This window comes from Bolinopsis microptera, chromosome 2, assembly GCF_026151205.1.
Source record: "Bolinopsis microptera isolate Bmic1 chromosome 2, MBARI_Bmic_1.0, whole genome shotgun sequence".
Classification (NCBI taxonomy): domain Eukaryota; kingdom Metazoa; phylum Ctenophora; class Tentaculata; order Lobata; family Bolinopsidae; genus Bolinopsis; species Bolinopsis microptera.
In genome coordinates this window covers 15,042,210-15,066,256 of record NC_087073.1, presented here as the reverse complement: position 1 = coordinate 15,066,256, position 24,047 = coordinate 15,042,210, and the positions used below count along the sequence as shown (strand labels likewise).

At 39.9% G+C, this 24,047-nt stretch overlaps 3 protein-coding genes and 1 long non-coding RNA gene across 10 annotated transcripts in view; 1 reads left to right on the top strand and 3 right to left on the bottom strand.

Annotated features, from left to right (window-relative positions):
• LOC134826569 (uncharacterized) overlaps positions 1-16,648 on the top strand; it is a 33,064-nt gene extending 16,416 nt beyond the window's left edge. For 2 of the 5 annotated variants that reach the window (XM_063838984.1, XM_063838983.1), the window contains 4 exons: positions 3,571-3,735; positions 11,738-12,259; positions 12,742-12,889; positions 14,551-16,648. In XM_063838984.1, the coding sequence (XP_063695054.1) occupies positions 3,571-3,735; positions 11,738-12,259; positions 12,742-12,889; positions 14,551-14,891 (1,176 nt within the window). In that variant the 3' untranslated portion in view covers positions 14,892-16,648. Of the gene's footprint in view, positions 1-3,570; positions 3,736-11,737; positions 12,260-12,741; positions 12,890-13,022; positions 13,072-13,572; positions 13,608-14,550 lie in introns of all 5 variants that reach the window. The other 3 variants (XM_063838987.1, XM_063838985.1, XM_063838988.1) reach the window with 3 other exon arrangements.
• LOC134811221 (uncharacterized) lies at positions 5,444-7,265 on the bottom strand. Of its 3 annotated transcripts, none has more exons than XM_063817985.1 (3): positions 6,247-7,265; positions 5,838-6,005; positions 5,444-5,660 (listed from the first exon to the last, which is right to left on the bottom strand). In XM_063817985.1, the coding sequence occupies exons 1-3, from the start codon at positions 6,365-6,367 to the stop codon at positions 5,575-5,577; spliced, it is 375 nt and encodes a 124-aa protein (XP_063674055.1). In that variant the 5' UTR covers positions 6,368-7,265; the 3' UTR covers positions 5,444-5,574. The 3 variants fall into 3 exon arrangements, with proteins under 3 accessions (XP_063674055.1, XP_063674056.1, XP_063674057.1); XM_063817986.1 differs by having other exon boundaries at positions 5,841-6,005; XM_063817987.1 differs by having other exon boundaries at positions 5,857-6,005.
• LOC134826348 (uncharacterized) lies at positions 10,723-11,346 on the bottom strand. Its single transcript, XR_010161691.1, has 3 exons — positions 11,241-11,346; positions 10,964-11,085; positions 10,723-10,831 (listed from the first exon to the last, which is right to left on the bottom strand). It is a non-coding gene; the product is annotated as an uncharacterized LOC134826348 (long non-coding RNA).
• Positions 16,649-20,569: 3,921 nt separating the features above from the next.
• Positions 20,570-23,908, bottom strand: LOC134811148 (nicotinamide/nicotinic acid mononucleotide adenylyltransferase 1-like). Its single transcript, XM_063817884.1, has 6 exons — positions 23,786-23,908; positions 23,457-23,614; positions 23,176-23,281; positions 21,887-21,983; positions 21,452-21,579; positions 20,570-21,072 (listed from the first exon to the last, which is right to left on the bottom strand). Exons 1-6 carry the CDS (start codon positions 23,877-23,879, stop codon positions 21,020-21,022), a joined length of 636 nt encoding a protein of 211 aa, XP_063673954.1. The 5' UTR covers positions 23,880-23,908; the 3' UTR covers positions 20,570-21,019.
• Between the last annotated feature and the right edge of the window lie 139 nt (positions 23,909-24,047).

The window sequence follows — 24,047 nt, the reverse complement described above, 5'->3', positions numbered from 1 at the left end:
CGGGACCGGGACCGGGACCGGGACTGGGACCAAGAATCCTGAATCAACCGGGACCAGGACCGGGACCGGGATCATAAATTAGCATTTGACCGGGACCGTGACCGGGACCGTGACCGGGACCGTGACCGGGACCGTGACCGTGACCGTGACCGGGATGAAAAATGTGACTTGACCGGGACCGGGACCGGGACCGGGATAGCTCAAAATTGCCAATCCCGGTACCGGGATTCCCGGTACCGGGAATTCCGGTCGATTACTGGTTAATTCATGATCATAATTTGTTAGTTATTTAGGATATATATTCGCATGTATCCACACTATATTTACATTACACGTTCAACGTGATATCATTATCAGCGCAGTGTGTACAACACCAACTACACTTGGTAGAGCAAGAGACGCGAAATCTCGAGGTTCTGGGATCATTCCCCAGTTGTCCCTAGTTTTTCAGAATTAATCATCACATATAGACAGCATGAGAGTAGGCCTGGCCATCTCGAAGTGATCATAATTTGTTACTCAAACTTGTTTAGCAATTTTAAACATTGTTTTATTTGGCTCAGAGGATGTTTAAAGATGAAATTCACAATGAATGAAAGGAAAAACTTAAAATCACAGTGAATGAAATTATGTAAAAGATCCCGGTCAAAATCCCGGCAAATTTGAGTGATTGACCGGGACCGGGACCGGGACCGGGACCAAGAATCCCGAATTAACCGGGACCGGGACCGGGATCATAAATCAGCATTTGACTTGGACCGGGACCGGGACCGGGATAGCTCAAAATTGCCAATCCCGGTCGATTCCTGATATTAATCGATGCAATTTCGAATTGCACAGAAACTGGCTTACCACATGTATAGTAGTCATGTATAATTGGCAAAGAAAAATTACGCTCGCGCTTTTTATTGTCAAAGATTTCAAATCTGAGCCAGGTGTGTTCATTATCAGGTTTGTTAGCTGCGAATAATTTGCTACATGAACCTTTAATTAAGCGAGAGTTCACGAAATACTACTTGTTACTGTATTAGTATTTAGTATATTATGTATATTTGTGATGGCAACAAAATCAAATATATTATGGCACTAATGCCTATTCTGCTGTTATGAGAGAAATCATTGAATCGATTTAATGATCGAATTTCAAAGGCAATTTAAGCAGGTGCTTTATTCGGCGGAATCTTTATTATATTTTTATGAACATTATAGCCTGGGGTCCCCAGGTAAGTGCTTGTAGATTATCATTAGCTAAAATCATAGTGATATTTAAATAGAATGACATTATAAAGTTTGTGAATAGGTAGAATACTATTCTAACAATAGCAATTAAATACAGGTGGTTCTGCCAACCACCTCCTTTATAGAAACTTAATAGTCAACCCCATGCAGCTCAGTAGAAATAGAATGGCCTCTAATAAGGATTTCACAATATCGACCATGACGTCACACTCTGAACAGGTTCCTGACGATTTCTTTTTTCTCGAAACCACGTACAGTAAAACCCCAATTTACTATTTTGTTTTCCCGCAAACTGTACACTGTACAGTGAATCGGGTTTTTAGTGTACGTAGGACGTTAAAAACGGTTTGTGTGGGGCATGATAGATTTTGAGCTTTTAAGTTGTCAGAAAACAAAATGGTCAAACACAATCAGTTGGTCACAGCTTTAAGGCCAGAGGGGGGGGGGGATAAATGACAATTTTTCCAGTTTTCACATATGTGATCGAGCTGCTGGAGATGAACAAGTAGAAAAAACCGCATAAAAACCTGACCTTGCGTTGCTGAGAGATTGCGCGCCAAAATTTGAGGTTTACCTGTAATTACATGTAAAACTTTAACTTTAACTCTAAATATGTTTTTTCCAGATAGAGATAAACTACGGAAATAGCCATTTCAAGTAAAACGAGTTTTAGTGTTTTTATTTCACTGCCAAAATCTCAAATTGTGCATTATTTTCCGTATTTAGTAGCGTCTCCATACAATTTTTGCTTTAAGGTGAGAAGATGTTTATTGAGATACTTTATGTCGGGAAAATCAATATCATAAACCAAAATGTGTCTAAAAAATGAGGTTAACTATCATGATATCTTGTAGTAGTAGTAAAAATATGATTGTTAAATGTTAACCTCGCTATAGACCATATTACACTGGGATTGGTTTATCAATACATTGTAATACCTCATTTTTAGCCATTAACGGGTGAACTCTTCTACTTAAATATGGTCAGTCCAAATCACCTTTGTCACATGATCATATTTGAGGCATTGGAATACAAATAGATACCTCACTGCGATATTGTGAATGTGGTACATAACAAAAGTAAGAATCGTATGTAAATACTTCTTACAGTACCAAATGTGATGGTTATCCTCATTTTCAACACTTTCTCGAGATAAAATGAAGTAAATCAGCACTTTCACTTCAAAAATCTTGAAGTGAAAATTTAACATCTTAACCTCAATTTTAGTAACCTCAATGTTGTTTAGGTAATTTAGTAAGAATCGGTTAACCTCATTTATCAAAAATAGTTAATAAGCAGTTACAACTTACAAATATGTGAATGGCAGCAAAATTTTTGTCACCAAAAAATGAATAATATTTTTGTAAATTTTTTTGAGCATTTACCCCACCCACCCCCCCCCCCCCCCCCCTCTGGCCTTAACTTTAAGTCGAAAAATTAAAGCTGGAAATTAAGCTGGAAAATGAAATCTACGTTACACAGAATTTAATTAATCAGCAATTATTGATGTTAAGTGTCAACATTATATAAATGTATTCCTTTAAAAGGCACAAACCCCGAACAATGAAATCAATTAAAAATAAAGATAAATTTAAAAACTAAAGCAAATTCATCTGACAAATCACTAATTATAAGAAAATGAAATGTTCAATCCACCAACAAGGTATTTTAAGACAATTGCGTGTAATACCAAATGTTATCATGCTTCATAGTCCCCAAGTATATACGTCAGTCCATACATAACATCACGTGACGTCATCACATCATGTGACGTCATAAGGGGTCGTTCACATATTACGTAATCAATATTTTAGCAATTTTGACCCCCTCCCCCCTCCGTAATCAACCCCCCCCCTCCTGAGAGCAAACTTACGTAATCATGGCCTGACCCCCCTCCCCCTTTCGATTTTTTCCCTGGAAAACACTTCTCTACGTTTCATGCTACCCTGATCATTATGAGCCGAAATCATTGTTGTGATATCCGGCCAAGCACCTTCCCAACTTATTACTTTAGCAGCCGGATACCCGATCCATTCCTAAATTGTATCACTATCAGAGTGAAATTGAGTGGAATTTGAATTAAAATATTGTCAAATTGTTATTATCCTAGAGGGTAAAAAAGAACATTTGTATTACGTAATCAACAACCAAATCCCCCCTCCCCCACCGTAATCAACCATAATCATTTGGGAACCCCTCCCCCTCTCGGCTGATTAATATGTACCAAATAAAACCGATAACATGTTATCCACCCTAAAGCCCAGGTGTTTCCAACCTCCAACGCATTTTATTTTACAGACACGTTTATGTCTAAATACCACCACATTTCAGGCACATAGCGAGGAGTACAGTGCGATGGTACGAGAGATAGATGGCAACGAGAAAGTGTCAGAGTGGATGGAAAGGAACAAAGTTAGTGGAGGAGGGTGCTGTGATCCGGTATCTCCTCTTCCTGAACTCGACCACAGGGTCATACAACCCGACCTACTTGTCCAGGTTAAACTAAATGCTATTTTATCTTACATTATATCTTAATGTGATGTGGTGAATCGTGGATCTGAAATAAGGAGAGCGAGAATCGAGATGTACTAGATGCTTTTTACCTCCAAGTCCAAATTTATTGATCGAGCAAAGTTGCGGCTATTTGAAGGATATCGCTTATACTGTATGTATGTTAAATTGAATTTCAGGCACAATATTCAGTCGAGATTTCTCCAATGTAGCCATTTTTCTAGTTTCAAAATGTATCTCTACTTCTCTAACATTTTAATTGGCATGATTCTGAAATTTGGCAACACATGCTAGAAATATTTAGAGTAACTTCGTTTGGCGCGAATTTTGGTTGCGTCAGCAGTCAGAAGTTTGATGCAATATTTTATTTTCAATTTCATGGACACAAACAAAGCGAAAACAAATAGCTGTGTCGTTTAATTAAATGTATTAAATCAATTCGATAGCACTGAGTAATATATAGATCCTGGCTAAATTACAAGGAAGAACCTTGCGAGCTTGGTCAGATCTCTTGACCATCTTAATCAGATTCAATGGGAATTTTAAATATTTATATCAAAGTATTACGGGTATATGCCTCACAGAATGGCCAAACAAAAGGAAGGTCTCTCAAAATCACAAAACACACTTTATTCCAGTTTTTATCTCATAAGAAGCTAAGTTGACACTCATATTTTTCTTCCCGGGGGTTGATTTAATCTCATAACCATTTTTTCTTTGAGAAAAATTGGCCGGAAAATCTTCCTCCAAAAAAACATGCCTCAAAGAATGGCCAAATCTGAATTTCTATAATTTTTTGATGGAGATACTTTTTAAATTTCTATCACCACACGTTGTTAGAAAACCTATTAAGGAATGGGGTAATAACCAAAAACTCACGAAAAAACTGAGCTGTGAAAAATTATTTCACAAAAAAAATGCCTCACAAAATGGCCAAAAAAAAAAGAAAACGAGAAAATTTTATTTTTCTAAAACCTTTGGCTCTTGTTTCAGGCATGCTGCTGGTATAAATATGCCTTGTTAACACCCCCATATAGGTGAAATTTCTTAGAACTGAATAAAAAGGGCATAATTTCCTACACCAAAAATGGCCATTTTGTGAGGCGTTGTTCATATTGTGAGGCGTTGTTCATATTATTCAGGGAATATCATATATTCCCTGATTTCATGATTTATAACCTTCATTCGGCTGTAAAAACACTCCATCTGGGGTGTTATTGTATGATAAATAGCTTGTGAATACTTTAGACCATCAAAACTAACATGTCTACATCAATAAAAGGAGTTTTTGGCCATTTTGTGAGGCATATTTTGGCCATTTTGTGAGGCGTGTAGCCATTTTAGCATTTTTTTCTTCGTATATTGAACAATGTTCGTTTTGTTAGATGAATACTATTCTTTAAACATCTTCTGTCATACTGGTGCCAGAAGTTCTCACCAAAATGCAAACTTAGTTCAAAAATTTGAAAACAAATTTTCAGTGCTCAAAATTTTTACATAAACAGTCATATTTATGCCAGAAAATGTGGTCCTAGTTAATGATTTCACCACAGGAAGTGTTGCCAGAAGACTTTTGTTTCATATGGTATCCACAAAACTTACCAGTCTTATATAAAAAATTAGTTACAAAAACATTTACAAATTTGGCCATTCTGTGAGGCTAGCCATTCTGTGAGGCATATACCCGTATCCATTTTGTTTAGACAACAATCATGCTTGCCAAAAGAATAAAAAATAAAAGCGTAGGTTTCTTTAAAATTGGTGAAATTTTCGGGGGAAAAATGTGATGCAGTTCCTTGTTAGTATCCGAGGAGAGATGTGGCATCAGGAGAAACCACAATTTGTTTTGTCCGTGACGTGATTTAGGAGTTCAATCACCTCCTCTGTCATCGGTACACCCACCAACTTCCCTGAAATAACGAAATGTACAAACTAGAAAATATAAAAACTATCGTAACCTGATTTGTGTTAGAATACCTAGTCAAATGTCTAGATGCTTTCTACTGAGAAATGTTTTAAAGCTTTATTCCAGCTGTGTGAGTGTGAAGTAGAAAGAATTTGAATAAGATTTCTAATAAAGTAATAACCACTGATGCCATCCCAGACGTTTGCTAATCCCTTTGCCATTTTCCGTGTGAAAACTTTGTTGAAGTAGTTCTCGGAGTACAACATTAGCCAGGGCCTGTCTTCATCAGAGTCGAAGTAGTCCAATGCTTTGATCAGTTTATCTGTGATAGTTAATCCGACGAGTTTCTCTGAAATAGTTGGTGTGTTAATGTGAATAAAATACTGATTTATAATTTGATAGTTGGGAACGAAGAGAGAGAGTTATATGATCGACCCACTCATAAGAGCGAAAAAAGGTTGCTAAAATACTGATTTATTAGTTAAACAAAATGCTGATGTCATAACCATAATTCGATGACTTATACCGTATTGATAAAAATTTGATTAGCTGCTGTTTACGCCATTTTTACTAGGAATTTATCCTTGTACCTGCTGCATCTTCCCAGCTGGAGCGAAGAAGTTGGGCGTCTTCAGTCGTGAAGGTGCGGTTCAGGAATTCTCCCGCGAGGAAGATATTCCAGTCCCACGTTCGGTTCTGGCTGGTCGACATCTCCTCTAGCTCACGGACAGTAGAATTAAGCCTAGTGTTGACCTTTACAAGCGTGCTCGTTGACTTTAGTCGAGAGTTCCTCCTCTATCTCTTCTTTTTCTGACTGAACGCTCTCGAGTTGCTGTCGGGAGTCCTTCAATTCTTCAGCAGTTTCATTCTGCCTCCGCTCGGACTGCTCGTTAAGAAGATCAACACATTCTCCTACATACATGTTCGTGGCTGCTCCACTCCTTTCAAGCTGCACCAGGTCCTCCCATTTTATCACTCTAGATGCCTCATGCTCGTCAGCCTCCACGATATGAGCACACATTCCTTTCTGCACCATTCTAGCTAATTCACTGGAGGAAAATTCTTTGGAGTAAAAGTTAAGGTACATCATTTGTCCCCCAAAATTGTTGTTACCTCCACCCCAATTTCCCAGTCTTAGTTTCCCTCCGGTCTTTAGTGATCTGCCCGATGCTGTTTGCTGCGATCCGATAACTTTCCCATTTACGTAGTATCGCTGATCTGTTGATGACATACTCCACGTCATACAAGCTAGAAACCAAGTGCCTTTCGGCACAGGGAACCCGCTGTTCAAGTGTCGAGTTACACTGAAGATGCGAGTGTATTGTCCATCTGCCATCATTACCAGCTCACTACTATGGTAATTGAATATAGTAGGGAACTGGAATGACCCTAAGTCTTTTATCCACCCACAAGCAGACACGGCAGTTGTCAGACCACTCCAGTCTGGATAATATTCGATATAATCGTTATTTATCGTGTCAAACATTATAGCTGTCATCTTTAGGAAAGGCCCTGTGGTTCAAAAGATTGCACGATCAGCAGACTTAAAATGTTAAAGAACAAGATCATGATTTAATATTGGCGAACGAATTGTAAGGGGTACGTTAGAAATGGTAGGTTTTAGAGGAATCTGTCCACGTTGCTTAGTTCTAGAGGGCTCTTAAGTCTAAATTTCATTTATTTTGCATCTGAGTAATTACAGATAAGAATATACTGTCCTGAAGATGACTAGTGCAGTGGTGGAAGGAAGCGAAAACATTGAATTGTGGGCAGACTCAACGATAAATATTACTGTTGCTAAGTTCTAAAGTATTAAATCATAAATTTCAATTATTTCTTACAGATAGGAACATAATATTAACCCTCAACAAGATTACTAGCGTATTTGTGGAAGGAAGCGATAACGTTGATATTTGATATTGGTTTAATACCATACACATTTAGTCGCTCCATTTTACTACATTTTAAAATTTGGATGGGCATGTTAGGTATGACGCAAGATTTTGGCTAACATTCTGCGAACAATTTTTATCAAATAGATCTTAAGGCTGAGCGTGAGTTTGAGACGAATTTAGCTTTCATTTTAGACTTCACGTCACCCGAAATGAAACTGCGAACAAAGTGAAACAAGGAACTAAGTAAACTGTAAAACCAAATTTTCGTCACGCATTGGACTTTATCAAGGTTACACTGAAAAGGGGAGGTTTGATCTCTGAATCAGAGAGTGTGGTAATTGGGTTAGGAAAGTAAACATACATGCGACAAAGATCAGGGTTACCATTAGGAAGAAAATTTCAGCAAAATTTATAGAAAAGGGGTGTACACATCCATGCGAGAAAAATCGGGTTACCAATAAGAAAAAATCACAACAGAGAAAGTTTACAACCCTCAGATCAGCGTAGTAAAAGTGTACTAGAAATTAGTCTGTAAAACCGTTTCCACACATGTTATTGATTTTCGGTTTAGTGTGTTCTATTGCTAAGCCTTCTCTTATAAAGGTATCTAAGGTATCCTTACATTGTTCTGATATGCTAAATTCGTAGTTTTCGAAGAATTTTGCTAAGTCTCTTTTTCCCGATATGGGAGTGTAGTGTGGGTCGTCTGCTCTGCGGTGTTCAGCAGCGTGGTATCCTAGTGTGGTCCTGCTGTTGTTGAGTCGGAAGCTAGACTCGTGTTCGTAGATTCGACCTCTAATAGGTCGTCTTGAAGCTCCTATGTACAGATCTCCGCATTTCTTACATTTTGCTTTGTACACGTAGTGTCGGGTGGTACAGTTGAGATCTGCCTTGCAGAGTTCGCACTCGCATATCTCGTCTTTAGATGGTGTGCTGATGATGCTCCTGACAGCTTTCCCCGCCTGTGTCACTACTCTGGCGTTTATTCCCAGTTGCTTGATCGATGAGTTGACTCTCCTGGTAAAGCTCTCGTTAATGTACGGTATCTTCAGGATAAGGTCGGGTTCTGGCCGGGGTTCTCGTGGGGTCGAGCTTGTTAGTACTTCTAGTCTCTCTAGAGCTTGTAACATGTGTTTTGTCACGACTTCTTTGGGATATCCGGAGTTTACGATCAGGTGAGTTTTCAGTTTTTCGAGGTATGCCCAGCTGTCATCCTTGTATTTGCAGTTGAGAACTATCCGCCTAGTCTCCGACCTGATGATGTTTGTTTTGGTGACTAGACTACAGTGTGAGTCGTAATGCAAATATCTTCCAGAAGCCGTAGGTTTTTGGTAGTGAGTGAAGGATATTTCATTGTTCTCTTTTAGCTCAATGGTGAGATCAAGGAAAATGAGCTTTCTATCTTCTTGAAGTTCGCTGGTGAAGTTTACATAGGCCCAAACAGAGTTCAGATTGGCTTTGAATTCCTCGAAGTCTTCGGCGCTTGACTTCCAGAGTAACCAGGCGTCGTCAACGTACGTGGAAAGGCACTCCGGCTTGTGGGTACTCTTTTCTGCTGCTATATTGTAGGTGTAGTCGACGATGATTTCTGCGTATGCGCCTGAACTATGGGACCCAGTGCCGATACCCTGTTTTTGTAGGTAGTATTTGTCGCCTGCTTTGATGTAAGTGTGGTGTAGGACAAATTCGAGCATGGAGACAATATGTGAGGGCGAAAATCCGTACAGGTTAATATTTTCTTTGTAATCTTCAATGTACGATAGTATGACTTGTAAAGCTCTCTCGTCAGTGGGTAGAGTAGGGTACATGTTCTCCACATCAAGGGATGCTTGGAAACTGACACTACTGGTTACGGTATGTTGTCAGGATAAGTGTTGCGGAGCTTAGTGAGAAAATCTTTTGTACTTTTGACTCGGTTTGGGAGGAGCTGATTAATTTGTATCAGTACTTTGCTCACTACCATGTCGAGTTTTTCTATAGCACTGTTGTTGATAGGTTGTACTACTCGAACTTTGGTGTTGGGAAAGCTGGGCTTGTGATCCTTAGCCATTGGGTAGAGTTCTGGGGCCGACGAGTAGTTGCTTAGAACGTGTTTGATGGGGGGTTTCGTGACATCTATTCCAAGATCTATGCATATGTCGGTAAACAGGTTGTTTGCTGCTGTTTCGTACTTATTAGTGGGATCTTCTTCTAATAGTTTGTAAGCAGGTTCTCGCAGGTGGTCAGCTAGCTTTTGCTCCACTAGTTCTCTTTCCATGATAGCAATATTGTTGGTTTTGTCGGTCAGGATAATCCGTACATTTTCCCGCGTTTTCGCCTCTGTTAGGCTCTCGAGATCTTCTTTAAGGTAGTTCCTGGGGATGTGTATCTTCCTCAGATCGTGTTTTAGGCCTTCCATGGAGCACTTAAGTTGTTTGATAGTCTCCTCAACAGGTGGTATGGCTTTTGGTGGGGGTGCGAGGTCCTTATCGAATCTCGATACAACCTGTTTGAGGCTGAGTATAGTGTTTAGGTCTGGGTCTGGATTTCTCGCGGGGTTGGGAATACCGAACTCGTATGCAGGGTTTTTATAATTTTTATAACCACAAAACACAAAGCTTTATATTCATTGAAAATTCCAATGGCTTTCTACTTTAATTGATAAAGTGCATTACTGTCAGCGGCTTTATGTAAAAGGGCTCACTCCAAATTCTGGCCAGACAGAGTATTCTAAAGTGGTTCTAAATTTCCCACACTCTACTGAGACTACCTGCCCGTGTGTGTGTGTACAACATGCAGGGGCTCCTACACGGTTCATTATTATATTATTACAGGAGATGAGTTAAGTTCTAATGAATTTCCGGGCTCTTACATCTGATGTTATTTTCACATCGCAACATGCAGCCTGTAGGCGTGGTGTACAGAAATATGAATTTGAGAATTATTGACTACGAATTAAAACACATGCTCGACAATATTTCCTGTTAACCGTAATACCGGCTAACCGGAGGAGGCTCTTCCTCAGCTACCTGCTAGGATACCAGTGGGCAGTGTCACGTGGTTTCACGACCTTCACGACGTCCGCCTACAATGTATTAAAGAAGAGGAGAGACGGTGATTTGTATGGGTTTCACTGTGAATTTACAAATAAAACTCTTCTTTAGTTGAATAAAAATGAAATGAAGGGCTATATTTGAACCAAGCAAATGGAGAGGTTATAGAAACTGCCCTTCAAGTCATCCGGTCTTGTTCCTCCTTCTCAAGGACACACATACTTTGGACAATTGCAGTCATCGTTAACCTAAAAAGAGCATTTAATAGATTTGAGAACAGATATTATAAACTTATAAAGATGCCAGTATTTGGGATGGTGATCAAATTGTTTAGTATTTACCTAATTTTTGCTTAAAGTCCTGATCAGCGGTCAACTCACCAGTATGGCTGTATCCGGGCAGGAAGCAGGTATCTGTGGTGTTCTACAGGGAATATCACTACACATAGTACCACCCTCCCCATCACATGTGCACACCCTACATTTTCCGTACCATTGTTCACCTGTTATATTTATTATCTATACCACGACAGCTATTTTTTTTTCTATTGATAGAAAAAAACCAAACATGATCTAAATATTCCGATTTAAGAAACAGCGCCATTTCAAACGGCACATATTTCGTTACACATCAAGTTTCAAAACAATAAACTCTCACCCTGTTTGTGCCACACTTTGTCCCAAGGGTCCCAGCACCATCCCTGATCACCTCCTGGCACGTGTTGCTCCAAAGAGAGCACTGACAACACCAGAGCGCTTACTATTAATACTGTTAATACACGAAACATTTTGTAGAGACTGAAATCTGTTGAGGTTTTAGAGAGGTTATTGCTTAAATATGCTGCTAAATGTGTTAGTTCCAAAGTTCTGGTCCAAATTTAATTCACAAACTAAAGTGTATCTCTACTCCATTATTTCCCATTATTGACGATTCCTCAAAGGACCAATAAGTTTAATCGTATCAATAATAATAGAGGAGCTCCTACGGAGTTTAATTAATATTGGCCATGCTTCGATCTTGTTTTGCCCAAACATATTAAACCAGTTGATCATCTTTTTGGACTTTAAAGTTCAGTTAAATTACTTAATAGATTATCAGCTATTACTGACTACAGCTGGCGTTCCATCTAAACTAATTCCACTATATTGTTTCAGCTAAAGAAAGGAGAAGATAACAACAGCGACCCTTTAATCCTATCTCGTCCAGACTCCCAATCTCCTCAGCTGTCGACTGGTTTTGATGTTCAACTCAGCGACTCGTTGATGAGAAGGGGGATGATAATCACTCCCGGTGAAGTAACTGACTATTCTACAACACCAGAAACCATAACAACCGCTAACTCATTGTCCCCAACTACTCAGCCAGATGACCATGATTGCGCGGCTGACAGCACACGTGCTGATGACGTCACACATGATATGTGCGCGGCTCATGCCCCACGTGCTGAAGGGGAACCCACTGTTGAACCGTACGACCAGCTGAGTGCTGACGGTCCGTACAGTCCTGCTGATCTAGAGCACGAGGTAGAAGCAGTTACAGGTGGGGTGGTGGGTGACTGTGAGATACAGAGTCAGATCGCTGAACGGGTAGTTCACCGGATGAAGACCAGCCAGAGCTTCAGACGCAGTGCTGTTAATGGGGGTGTCCATGTAAGGAGTTGTGTTATCCAGATTGAGGTGAGACTATTGTTTACCTTACAGTATCTCCTGATTCAAACACATTTTTAACCCGTGTAGCCGTAGGATTATCTTTATGGTGATTGGTGGAAGGTATGAAACTTTAAATTCACATACAATTATATATTTCATCACAGGCTCAATTTCAGAGTCCGGTAATAGCCCAGCTAAGTTGCATGATGTGTGATATGGGTGTGAAGACTGCAACAGGAATCATTCCTTCTCCGTGTGTGCGTGTGAATATAGTGTGTGACCATGAGAGCTGCAGCTCTGTGAAATATCTAGAAGTGTCCCGTTTTTCTGCAAATGCATGAACATAACCTGTCAAAATTGCCACCTGCTAACGAAATCTACGCGGATTTTTCCTTTTTAGAAAAATCATCAACGTTGCAGCATCACAACAACTGTCGTTTGTACCATTTGTCGTTGTTCCCATTTGACGGTGCAGCTTCATGTTATTAACACAAATTCTTTAACCTCAGGTGAGAAATGAGGCAGAAAACTTCTTCACGGTCGAACAAACTCGTGACAGGGTTCGTAGTGCTGGAAGTAATACCACTGTTACCAAACGTAACAAGAAAGTAAAGCAAACCCAGTCCTGGGCCGAATACACAACGCCAAATAGCATAGGTGAGTTCACAAGCTGCGAGTTTAGTACACTCCTCTGATTCTCTTGATTAACTAAATATTTGGGTTCCACAAATAGAATTGTTCGAGAAGAACGGAAACTGTTAATTTAGATCTGGAACTGTTTTCATTTTAGCGGATGAGGAGGAGGACTCATCATTGGTTGACGATGTATTCCGATAGTGGTAAAAATCTGTAGCATTTGCTGTCTTATTTTGTTCTGTGATTCAACTCACTCCCACGTCTTCAGCACATTTCAACAAATAATTGTGTGCCGTGAATGATTCTACCCATTCGGACTCAACGAGTTAACACTTCTGATTGTGATTATCAGATCTATATTAATATTATTGTTAGCGATTAGAATTTTCCACATACCATATTCCAGATACTGGTATGCCTTGACACCAGCTTTCTAGCCTATTTTAAGTTAAGTTAAGAGAGGACAGTTTTAATCTGATTTCATTGTGTGACTTAGTTTCTCAATGGCCGTAGATCTTTATTTTACGGCTCATTTGAAAATACTGAACTGCACGGCTTTTCTTTAAATAGTTTCATTAATCATAATGTGGGATAATGCCAATAAATTGATTAAATAATATAACTGATACTTAAGTGGTCATTCAGCCACGTATATAAAGTCATATTATTTATCCAACTGTTTTTCAATTTGGATGAAACTTCAGAGACAATGATACAGCCGAATACAGACAAAATCTGGGTAACTATAGCAAGACTGCCATAGATTAAATTCCCAAAGACAAGATGCGATATCTTTCGTAACCCATTAAAGCAATAAAGCATAGTCATATGACAATTATGTCATCTCATCGTAGATAAAAAGTAGATTATGATTACTTCTAAATTTAAAAACAAAAAATCTCTCGGAACATTCTAAACATCTTCTTCATTAGCAACAATTATTTTAAAGCTAGTATTCTGAGGTTCTGAGAAAGCAGTTTTGCTTCGTATTTGATTCAGAATCATTATATCTGGATGTATTGACGACAGAATCATTATATCTGTATGTATTGACGACAGAATCATTATATCTGGATGTATTGACGACAAAATCATTATATCTGGATGTATTGACGACAGATATCATTATATCTGGATGTATTGACGACAGATATCATTATATCTGGATGTATTGACGACAGAATCATTATATCTGGATGTATTGAAGACAGAATCATTATATCTGGGTGTATTAACGACAGAATCATTATATCGGATGTATTGACGACAGAAACGATTCGGTGTCGTCAGTTCTTGGGCTTATTTATTTTAAGCAAAGCATCGATTATTTTGCTTTTGAAGCATCTATCTTTCGATAGGCTCAAATTTAACATATATCAGTTGTTTGATTCTGAAGAAGGTTTATCGCCACGCTCGTAAGCTTTACATCATATTAGCATTAGGCTCGTAGTGTCACGTGATATTAGGATTAGTAGTGTCACGTGATATTTACTAATTTCAACTCTTATCTTAAACAGTATTCTCAGTTCAACTATGATACTGCTTGATGAATCTCTAAATTCTGGCACGAACCTTTACCTCTTTATCATGGTCACGCTTTAACAATGAGAGAACCGTACGTTTTAAATCTAGGCTACTATAAAAAGCATAAACACAGAACACCTAAATCTGATTACCCTCAGACACGAAGCAGGGCCGGAAACAGAAAAAAGATCACACAAAGTTGAGACAAGGAGGTCAGAAGATCTGTGCAAGCATCAAGAAGATAATAGAACGTCTTCTCTCTCCTCGTCCGGACAAGCAATACAGCAAGCAGAGTGCCAGCGAGGAGATCGCCAGACAAGCGGAGAGGGAGGGGAAGGCGTACGATAAGAAAAACAGGATGAGTATGCCGGACTATCTGAGTTTGACTGACAGTAACGGGCTACCCCTGCTCCCCAAGAGACGCTGCCAGAGTGGCGCAGATCTGGTCACGTATGACGTCATGATTGACGCTATGATTGACGCTGCAATCGAGTCGTGACATATTTACCTTGATGTTCGCTGATCTTTTGTATCATGTTGCTATCTAGCTTCGGTTTGTGAAATAGCTCTTGGGGGCACCCTCATCTCGCTTCGTCAGTACAACAAGAATGAATCCATTGTTTTCTACTTTTCTACGATTGGAAAATTTTGTGATGATTCATTTTAGATAATTAAAATGTCACCATATGAAATACGGGTGCCTCTGTTTGGTAATTGTTATCCGGGCTCTAACTTAATGTTTTTACTGATTATTTCTCACTCGTTTTTTGTTGTATATAATTTAATTTAAATATAATCATTGTACTCAGGAACTTAGTTATATTCGGGTAGTTATATCATTATATCAGGCCAGTAGATAATCTCAGGTGTGAAAATGGCCCTAGAGGGCTGTCCTCGTGGTATAGCACGCAGCATATTTTACTAACTATTTGTTGGTGGAATTGCTTGGTTCTACCGCTGAGTGACAGTTTTGAGTTTTTGTAGGGGATAATTTTTACAGTTTCATTTCTTTAAATACACTCAAATAACTTGCAGTATTCCTGTTTGCAAATCTTTCGAAATCGGTTTTAGGATTAGAGGCTATCCGCATTTTTCATTTTTGTAGTACAGTGGAGTTTTTTTTACGTCAGCTGATATTTTTATACTTCAACACCAATCATCGGGCTGTGAAGTTTTAAAATCACCGATAAAATTAAAAAAAGGCTCTAAGATATTTCACAGTAACTTTTCAAACCGCTTCAGACAGTATTTACTATGAGTACCTCAATAAATACATATTAATATATATTATATATATTGGTTTCCTGGGCCCACAAGTGTTGATTTGCTTCATTATCCGATTATTTCCCCATTTTTTAATCTTTATTGGTTGTTAAATAATGCAGTAAGCAATTTTTTTCTAAAATTGCTGGAATGATTTACCAGTTCCAAGTTGCGTTCTTTGTAATATCAGTATAATATTTTGTTGATGAAATTTTTAAAACTTTTTATCATTGTGGAATATTGAGCAGGGTTGGGATTTAGAAAAGTGATCAGAGGTGATCAGAAATACACCCTTAAGTTAATCTGTATTGGCATGGGCCGTTCATTCATTGATATGATAAGAACGCTAGAGTAATATCACATCATTCACACAGGTATCATTCAGAAACTCCATAATCATTTCATCGGTAACACTACAGAATCACGTACAATGACGATTCCTGGTAATATTTTATGATTTTAAAGGGGCTTATTTTGAATTCTTTGATGATTTGGATACTATGTTTTGGTAATTATTTGCATATAATTTAATCGAACTTGTAATCGGTTGTTCTGAGATGAACTGAATAGAATTTGTTTTGTATTCGTATCATGACATAATTCATTAACATACATATTAAACGATTTGTATGCATGCAAGTAATATTGATGTACCAGTATTTTGTTTGTGGTTACCAATTCTAACCGACGGATTTTAACTGAAACTTCCAATAACGGTTACGGTTACATTAATGAAACAATAATATGAACTGAAAATTCCATTTGCTACAAGACTATTAATCTTAACAATTAATAATTCATTGTCAAACTTTTTGCTTAAAATACATAATATTTTAATTCGTTTCCTGATTTTTATGTTCATTCTGGACTGCAATAAGATAATTTTTAAGAGACTTTAATACTCCCGTTTCCAGTGTCATAGTATTACAGATGTTACCAGCTTGTCTGTTTTCTTCATGTTTTAATCATTTGTTTGACGTTACACATAATAAATATCGATGAGTTTTCATTGTTTTTACGAAAATTATGTTCCTACCAACATTGAGAATGTTGTCGAGTTTGGTCAGTTTATGGTAATAAATAATGATGAGTGTCCTCCTGGCTCGCATGTTATCTTCATCAAGAAGGCTGTATTTCAACGTCTAGCACACAGATCAGCTCTTCATTCGCCTGAGAATCTTGGCAATGTCCATCCGGAGGCAACCAAGAGCTCTCTTAAGAGCAGTGTTGAGAATGAGACAGAGCAGTGGTGATATCCAGTATAGGGAATGAGAAGACCATGTCCCAATCTCCAGAAGGAGTGACATGCCGGATCTGTTAGTTGCCAGTGCTACTGTTCCCAGGACACTTGGTAACCATGGTAACGCACTTCCCACCGTCTCGAACATTGCAGACTTTGCTATACCCACATCTTGCGCTCTTTTCCTTGCTTTGCTATCCTGGAACGTTTCCCTGTGGAACTCTTTCTTGCTCTTACAAATGTAGACCTGGTCATAAATTTGGTTAAGTATTAAAACCGACGATATAGATTTGTCAAAAAGAGATTTTGCATCAATTGTGTTCTACTTCTGCTATAAATTGGGTGCTAAAACTTACGTAAACTACCACAGAACAACCGAACAGACACACAATAACCATCACATCCAGCACTAAAGAGAATGAGACGTAAAACAGAAACCCAGCACGACTTCCAACACCCCAGTCTCTCACGCACTGTCCAACTCTCTTGTTCAGGTAGAAGCTAGGACCTGCTCCCCTCGTGCCTTGTGAACCACCGGAGAGGTGGACAGCAGTTAAGGGAATAGGAAGGATCAGGGAGATAACACCAGATAAGATAAGATAGACCAGTCCGTGTCCCGGTTGATATGTGAACCGATGTGACATGGCCCACGCTGCCTGGAGGAGGAAAAGTGGAGTTTAAGATTGTAGAAAAATGTTGGTAATTTCGCGAAGAATTTCTGGAAAAATAGTCTGCTTGTAGTTTTGGGTGGGTGGCAAACTTCAAAACTTTGAGCCGATAGTGTTCGTACTTCGTCTGGCTGCTTGCTAAAGCGGACCCACATCCGGAAACAAGTACGTGAGTCTACAAGTCTGACGTGCAGGAAATTTATTGTTCAGGGGTGGGGTGTCACTGCTCGGAGGAAAGTTTTTAACTTTCTGGATACGAGAAAGTGGATTACCTAATAAGATAACATAGTCCCAAACCTACCTCCAGAGCCACGTTACAGCTGTTCACAATGTAGACAACAATCACGTGACCTTGCAACACAACCATTGACGGACAGAGGGTGGGGTGGTTTTCAAGATCCAGCAGCCCGTACAGAGATACGGTGATAGGTAGGGTGGAACACAAACCTTCTATCAGACCCAAAACAGACATCAACATCACGGGGATACATGAGGGGCATCTGGAGATCTTCACCTGTAGTAAACAAGGGATTTTGGTTTAGAAAGTTGGAGGTTTTTCTATAGAGCTTGGGTTTACGTACCGGGGATGTTTTGCTCAAATATCAGTACGTTTTCTTCTGATTAGACTTGAATTTAAACGAAAGAGTGACTATTCTAGGCTCCACAATACAGTTACCTTAGTGATGAGGAGAAATAAGAGCAGTGAGTTCAAGGCTATCACCAAAACCGTACACAGACTTAAGTATGCTTGAAGCAAGTAAAACTCGAGTTTTGTGTGTGGAGGACTGATAGTGATATCAGCTTGAGTAACGGAGTCAATAGCAGGAACTTCTGTCATGTTTCGTAGTATTACTGTCCATTCACTATGAAGTCAAACAAACCAAATGTGATGCTAGTCTATCACATCAAATTGATTATAGAGTATGCAGGGGGCAGGACTGGACGGTGATAATTGTATTGTTGAATACAGAGTCTAATTGTACTCAATGAATGGTCCATGTTTATTGTTTAGGGTAAAGCTGTGCAATTATCAGTATCTTGTAGACTAGTGCGGTCCGGCGGTCGGTCTTGCTAATGCTATGCTATTCAGCTATTGTTCAAATCAATAAGTGGCACTACAGTGCCGGATGACGAGATTCAACTTCAAGGCCGATATGACCGAGCCCAAATTTTGAAAAGTATTCTGCAAATCGCTAATACCAACTGTCTTCAGACTCCAACCCTAGAATCCTGAATCATACCAGTACCACTGTTCACTCGCATATAATTGCATTGCCCTATTGGTATTGTATCAGATGCCATTGTCAATTGTGGAGTAGGTGGTCACTGGTACGTCTCCATGTCTCCTGTACAATTTCCGCCTCGACATAGTATAATTATAAACAAAAAAATATAGGCTTGCAACCTGCAATCCGAAACAGTTGTACTTATCAATTAATAAATTTATAATTGATAACCACGAGCTGACCCCAGTTGTGAGATGGAGTAGTGAGTAGTACACTTACAGTTTTTTATAACTGCCCGGAGAACAACGACGAGAGCTAAAAGAGCTTTACGTGGCTCGGCTCGCCAATCTGCAAGTGCAATCCCTATTGACGGATGTTACTCGTCTAAATTTCTTCGAAGTAGCGCGCGCCGCTTTCTTCTTGACGGCAAGTGCTACGTTGACATACGTTGCATGCCACTTTTCGCGCGCGAAGCGCACGCCGCCGAAGGATACGAAACATGCATCAAGTGCTACGTTACCTGGGGACCTCAGCTAGGCTATCATGTTCATAAATAGAGATTAGGCGGAATGATATGACAGGCTGAGCGCGGCCCAGTATGCAGTAAGTGCTACGAAGTAGCGCGCGCCGGGCCAGACCATTAGCAATGGTCATTGGTCAACAATCCCTAGCCTGTGCGTTGACATACGTTACTGGGCCGCGCTCAGCCTGTCATTCCGCCTAATCTCTATTTACCAACATTAAAGCCTGGGGTCCTCAGGTAATGACATACGTTGCATGCCACTTTTCGCGCGCGAAGTGCGCGCCGCCGAAGGCGGAAAAAGGGGCATACCATGAAGGAAATCGGACTTTATTTTTGATATTTGGATACGAAACATGTATCAACCTGTGCGCGTGGCGCGGCCCCGTTCTTTTCAAGCTTCCTGAACACGTGATCTGCAAAAGAAGCGATTATCAGCTATAGCATATAGACTTGTAGGTTTATAACCTACCAGGACTTGTAGGTTGACAACCTACCAGGACGCGCGCCGAGTTGGACTCGTCGACGCGACTGTACATATATATATAATTATATATGCAGAACAAATATTTTACGAGTATCACCCGTTGACACTTGACGAAAGCAACTGTTATGTGTTATGTGTCATGAGGTTAATTGCTTTTGGCGACAAATAGCAGCGTTTGCGATCGAAAATCTGGTTTCTGCCCCGGCCCCCTGTGCCTACGTCAGGGGGGGGGGGGGGGGGGGTTTAGCTAGTCATGTCAGCGTCGAAAATTACCTGGCACGTGCACGCCAGTCCCTGTGCGCGGCGCTATTTTCGATTTCAATTGCTTCCTAGTTCCTATACCGATACGTGAGATATCAGAGGAGCGAGCAATAGACTAGTATAGCAAGCTAGGTAACGTCCAAAAATACACCGATCTGAATTGCTTTCAGTTTCATAATACCCTCAGGGCCTTTTCACAAGAATTGTTATAAATTTAGGCGAGCGATTTAGTGGGAGCGGTGGAGAAAGGTTCCTCACCGAGTAGAGCAGACTTGTCAGACTCAGAGGAGAGCACACTTGATTAAGCTGTTCGTGTAGCTAGGGTGGAGCTCAAATAAATACGGAGAGTCAACACACTGTAAGCTGTAATGGTACGGAAAACTGAACATCACCGTTTCTGTCCTTGCTGGCGTAAAACTAAAAGCATACTTAAGGATTCTGTCTGTTTATTTGTTTATCGGATAAATTCAGCAGTAATGACTGATTTTTCAGAAAAATAAGGCACTAATATATTTGGTTTAAATGTTAAACAATTGCAGGGTATGATACTGTACAACTATAACATTTTACTCCTTAAACTTTTATCTTAAATTCAGGTAAAAAGTGCAATCGCAATAAAATATTCAATGAAAAACAAAAAATCAACAAAAAGATCAATCGATATCCACATTAAGGTATAAATTGGAATTTTGAAATATGCTTAAAAATCACGCTGTGTTAGATAACGAACGTTTATAAAAGTAGAACACACTCAAAACACACCATCGTCCTAACTCATATAAATTGTCTGTAACTATTTGGTAAATACTCCGGAATTAAATCACTATAATTGTAGTAAACCTCAAAACAACAATCTGCTATAAGATGCAGTCATCCTAACATCATAGTATGCCCATATAAGGGTATCTGCTCATCATTTGCATCGGTGCCGGGAGAAAACAGTTACGAAACCAATGAGCACATTATTGGTCAGGACAGTATAACTTTCGTTCTGATATGTAGTCACACACGGAGTCTGCAAGATAAAGCATGTGTAGTTCACAATAATATTGTGTACAAGATTTCGAGCGACATTTTAAGTATTTAGCTACAATGTCTGAGCTCAAAAAAACACCAAAAATTAAGCACTGACTGTATGAGTTATCAGATCAAGTAAACTTGAACCAAATTCAGTATTTGTAAAGAGTGATATTAATAGAATGGACCATTAACAGAAGTTTAAGTGTAGTAGTAAGATATCACTATTAAAATATCCACTTCCACACTTAAACTATACGAACAAAGTATTACAAGTCACATGAATCACACGAATAGATCACAATAATGAGCCATAACAGAGAAAGAGAGAAACAAGTATCAGTAGTGCTGATAGTCGTTTTTCTCTGCTTCAGCACCTGTAGTCAGGAATCTAAGACTGCAGTTCCGGGCAGCCAAAGTCCTCAGTACGGTGGAGCTGACGTCATTGTTAACAGGCTCGTAGATTATCTTGATGTTGCTGCGGTGTTTGTAGCACAGATCGTGTCTGGGAGGAGGGGTTGTAGAGGAGGAGGGGGGGGGGAGGGGGTTGTGAGGGGGGGGGGGGGGGGGGGGGAGGGGGGTGTGAGGGGGGGGGGGGGGGGGAGGGGGTTGTGAGGGGGGAGGGGTTTGTGAGGGGGGAGCAATGACTTAATTCACTAAGACTAACATTGAACACCTCTAACAGGTCACTCAGTCACTGATAGTAAGCACAGCTAGGCCCATGGTATTAATGGTACTGTGATGTTTTAAAGCATTCTGTCCAGCCCCACGAAACTTTATAAAAGAAAGCATTTAAAAAAGTTAAAACTCACTTGAAGATGAACTGATCTGGATTGCTGCCCTGCCTCCGACATAGTAAAACTCCGTGGTTACCCAGTATCTTATCAATATCCTCCCACTTCCACAAATCTAGAAATCAGACGTTTGGGTTCACGATAGATGTTATCTCTTAATATCAAACAATGGCCAGTTGGTAGATCACCGACCGGCTATAAGCCGGCTACTAACCGGCTATAAGCCGGCTTATAGCCGGCTACAATTTTTATAGCCGGCTATAAGCCGGCTTATAGCCGGTTAGTAGCCGCTTACATTTTTTGTTGAGCGACGGCTATTAGCCGGTTATAAGCCTGCTATTAGCCGTTTTAGTATTAAAAGTGGTTATAAGCCGGTTATAAGATATTAACTCAACTACATCGTACTGAACGATAGTCAGGAGCCGGCTATAAGAAATTCAGTGAAAACGGCTATTAGCCGGTTATAGCCGGCTATTAGCCGTTTAGGTATCGAAAGTGGTTATAAGCCGGCTATAAGCCGGCTATAAGCTGGTTATAAGATATTAACTCAGTTCAGTACGATGAAGTTAAGTTAATATCTTATAGCCGGCTTATAACCACTTTCGATACCTAAACGGCTAATAGCCGGCTTATAACCGGCTAATAGCCGTTTTCGCTGAATTTCTTATAGCCGGCTCCTGACTATCGTTCAGTACGATGAAGTTGAGTTAATATCTTATAACCGGCTTATAGCCGGCTTATAACCACTTTCGATACCTAAACGGCTAATAGCCGTTTTCACTGAATTTCTTATAGCCGATACCTAAACGGCTAATAGCCGGCTTATAACCGGCTAATAGCCGTCGCTCAACAACAAATGTAAGCGGCTACTAACCGGCTATAAGCCGGCTTATAGCCGGCTATAAAAATTGTAGCCGGCTATAAGCCGGCTTATAACCACTTTCGATACCTAAACGGCTAATAGCCGTTTTCACTGAATTTCTTATAGCCGATACCTAAACGGCTAATAGCCGGCTTATAACCGGCTAATAGCCGTCGCTCAACAACAAATGTAAGCGGCTACTAACCGGCTATAAGCCGGCTTATAGCCGGCTATAAAAATTGTAGCCGGCTATAAGCCGGTTTATAGCCGGCTTATAACCGGCTTATAGCCGGTCGGTGATCTACCAATTTCCCCAAACAATTGCAATATTGGTAGATCTTTGATCCAAACAGATTAAATCTTTCAGTAATAATATATTTCATCCAATAATGGGTGACACAGAGAAGGTAGGAAAATTAAAGAAAGTTTACTAAAAAGATCTAACCAGGTACACTAAAGCTCTCCAGCAAGTCAGCTCCACAAACTAGCTTAGCCACTAGGTTAGGCTCGTTGTGCTCAACTCTAGCTTGCTCTTGTAGCGCTTCCAACGTCTGAAAGGATGGATTCTTCCATAAGAAGAGGGAAGAAATGAAATATACCATGTGAAATTGAGCTCACATTTCCCAAGTAAGTTATTTAAATTTACTTATTTAAATCCCCGAGATCCCTAATGTAATCCGTTGTCTAACAGCGCAGACAATGATTCAGATTGATATGACGTCATACCTGTCGGGTAGGAGTCCAGGAGTTCTGTTTGCCCTCCCACACACTGCACTTTATCCAGGTGTTCTGTGTTGCTAACTCCACCATGGCTCTCCGGTCCTGGTAGTCTATCAGAGTCTTCTTGTACTTCTTGTAGTCGTTGTGCACTGGAGACATCACACCTGGGAGGAGAGAGATTTGCACGCCATGTAAATAGGAAATCCTCATTGTCCATGTGACCACAATTTTTATAACGCAGGTTGCCTGCATAGCAATGAACAAACGATCAACAACAAAATAGAGTGACCGGATATTGACCAGAGATTTAAAAGGAGATTGCAGAGACCACTAACCCCCAATGACGCGTTGTGATTGTTGAACAAGGAAATCCTTAGCCATCTCCAACGTCCGGAGGTGGGCCATGTGTGGGGGGTTGAAGCTACCCATCAGGACCAGCAGTACAGGACCGTTCCTGGACATCTAGCATGAGACACATTGTTATTATTGGGATTCACACATTAGGTAAGCCAGGGGGAGGGGAGTTGGGAAAACTGTAGTTTCTACACAACAGCCATGTCTAAAGTGGAGGAAAGAGGGTATAAAATGGCCAGATAA